Source organism: Arachis ipaensis, chromosome B10 (assembly GCF_059453495.1).
Source record: "Arachis ipaensis isolate K30076 ecotype BB chromosome B10, ASM5945349v1, whole genome shotgun sequence".
Classification (NCBI taxonomy): Eukaryota; Viridiplantae; Streptophyta; class Magnoliopsida; order Fabales; family Fabaceae; genus Arachis; species Arachis ipaensis.
The window spans coordinates 140,649,533-140,652,387 of NC_142435.1; the positions used below are offsets into that span (position 1 = coordinate 140,649,533).

Below are 2,855 nucleotides of genomic sequence, written 5' to 3' on the forward strand. Positions count from 1 at the left end.
TGGGGATGAGGCCATGCATTGCAGCCAAGGATGACTTGCCGGCATATTCTTTCAGAAATGATACTTGCTAACTCCTTTCATTGTCATTTTTTAATGTTCAAAATTTTGTCTAATAATATCTATTGATTTAGAGTTTTAATCTACTATTAATATGTTATTTTCAATTTTACCTTTATCTTGATAATTTCTATAAACTCCTAGAATTATTTTACAATTCACTAGGCATGATAATTTCATTAGCTCATTGGTCGGCAAGTCGTCTCTGGCTACATTAAGGCCTGATTCTCTCATGCTAGATTTTTGATGATATAGCATATAGCACTTGATTCTTTGAGAGGATGATGATTAATGGTGAGATTGATCAACTAATAATTGCACAAAGAACAACATACATGACATAACTTATTAAAAACAATAGTATCTAGGTTCATATATATGTGTATAAAATGAAGCTATAAATTATTGGGGTTTTTTTTTTAATAATGATTTCTTTGATTTAACTTGCTGAATTTTGCAGGTGTATCGTGTTAGCATCCGTGATCTTGTTGCTAGTCTCCATGTTTTAGAAGTAAGCATTTTACTAACATTTCTTAACCTTTTGTGTTTTGTTTAGTGCAATATTAAAGCATTTTTTATTATTAATTTAATTAATCTTAATTATAAAATATATATATAATATATATTAATTAAAATTAAGGTTAAAATTACCGAAATACTAATGTTTTAGGTACATTTAAAATTTTTCTATTATATTAATTAGTTGTGAACTCTTGCTTTAGAATCCAATCCATTATTATTCATTATTTATTTTGGTGGATGGTGATGCTTTAGGATAAAAAAATATAATTAAAAAAATTAGTTGGTAATTTTTTTGAACCAATAAACTCAATAGAGGAAGGTGGAGCAATTAGAGTACATAGAGTACATAAAATCACTGGAATCACTAGTCAAACAAATATAAATTAATCCAAAGTTAAACATATGTGAAACAAACAAAAATTAGTTCGTAATTACAATTTGCTTTCTCATATGTGAAAATTAAAGAATAATGTTAGGCATCAATTATGGGCACAAGAAAATCTTGGGAAGCAGGAGTATTTTGATGAAATAAATAATAGAAAGAAAGAATTTTCTCAAAGTTGATGAGGAGAAACAGTGGGTTCTATATTTGGAAATAAAGCATGCATTTGTGTTGCAGAGATGCAGTTATGACCAGTCATACAATTAATATTTCAACTGTTAAGAACATGATTTTCCATGGTCAACAATCAATGCTGTCACATGGGTAAAAACTTAGAACTAAAATGGACAAAAAAAAAAGACTTTTAATTTGATTATTACTGATTTGTTTGTTTCAATATATGTGTTTAAGGTTTTAAAATTATCAGGTTAGTCTATATATGAAATGAGATTATAGTTCATTTTAGTGTTTGAATAATCAATTATATTATTTAAGAATTAAGTTAACATGTGTCTCAAAAATACATATTAAAATTATTAATTAAAAAATATTTTATATAAAAATTATAAAATTTAAATTTTAATACATTTATGTATTTACTAAATATTAAAAAAATCTACTAATAGAATAATAATAGCTTAACATCCTGAACTAAGAACACATGTTAATTAAACTCGTTACTCAATTTTAATATCACCAAAAATTATAACTCAAAAATATTGTGTAAAGTTAATCAATGATATGATATATTATGTGATGGTTAGTTTGTTTGTGTACTCAGAAATTAAAACTGAAATCATAGATTATATATAAGAACTAAGAAGAGTAAGCAAGTGTATATACATAAACTTAATTTTTACTCACAGTGTAAAAGGGTATTGTCCCGACAATTAATTGTATATTATTATATTAATAAATACAATTAATTTTTTAATTTGTTATTTAAAAAATTATTTAAATATATAAATCTGATTAGATAATTATAAAAAATATAAAATTCTCTATATTGAAAACAAAATTAAATAAATTATACATAGAGAGAGAGGGGGAAGAGATAAAACCATTTTAATTAACCCAATAATTATTTCAGCAGCTTCAATAAAAGGCAATTCCTATTTTCTAATATATAGGAAGTAAAAAATCAGGCGGGTTTATAAATTACATTAGGTATATTTCCTTCAACCCTATCAAGTTTCATGGGCTATGAATCTATGATTGATGAACAATCAAAACATGGAGCAAGAAAAATTAAGTAAAAATAATAATTAAGTCTGGAAATTCCCAAAAGAAATTAAACTCTTCAGTCTTTACTATATATATTTTCAACAAATTAAATTAAACACACAATATATAGAATCAAAAAGATATGAGACCTTCCCTTATAAGCAAGGCAAACATGAGGACAAGGAGGCCAAAAGTGATGCATTGAGTTGGTGATATCAATGTTTGTGAATATGCTACCAAGCTCAGTGCTGCTCCAATTGATCCAATTACAAGAGAAATCATGTTCTGCCTCATCACCATTTTCTTCTTCTTCTTCTTCCAAAAGCTTGAATCTGTACTTGATGTGTTTACCTTAAATATTATATTAGATTAGATTAGGTATGTATAAGAGCGACCTAATTGGAATATTATATATAATAAGTCTTTCTAGAAAGTCAACGCTTTTGTTGGGTGATCTCATGGTAGTTAATAAATTATTGATAGAGTACAGTGAATTAATTAGCTGATGATCATTGATCCATTAGAAATAAAATATTTAGTAAACTAATTTAGGTTGGTCGAATGATCATCTTACTCGTCTGTTTAAGTAAATGTTGGGAATTCGGATATCGTTTTGTGTATGTAGTAACTCATTAACTAACCATAAATCTTTAAACAGAATTCATCAGAT

At 26.1% G+C, this 2,855-nt stretch overlaps 1 protein-coding gene across 1 annotated transcript; it reads right to left on the bottom strand.

The window, feature by feature from the left end:
• Nucleotides 1–2,040: 2,040 nt before the first annotated feature.
• Nucleotides 2,041–2,528, bottom strand: LOC107622668 (uncharacterized). Its single transcript, XM_016324651.3, has one exon. It carries the CDS (start codon nucleotides 2,483–2,485, stop codon nucleotides 2,318–2,320), a length of 168 nt encoding a protein of 55 aa, XP_016180137.3. The 5' UTR covers nucleotides 2,486–2,528; the 3' UTR covers nucleotides 2,041–2,317.
• Between the last annotated feature and the right edge of the window lie 327 nt (nucleotides 2,529–2,855).

Excerpts from the sequence above, each read along its gene's own strand:
- LOC107622668 (XM_016324651.3), bottom strand. The coding sequence starts at position 2,485 with ATGGTGATGAGGCAGAACATGATTTCTCTTGTAATTGGATCAATTGGA.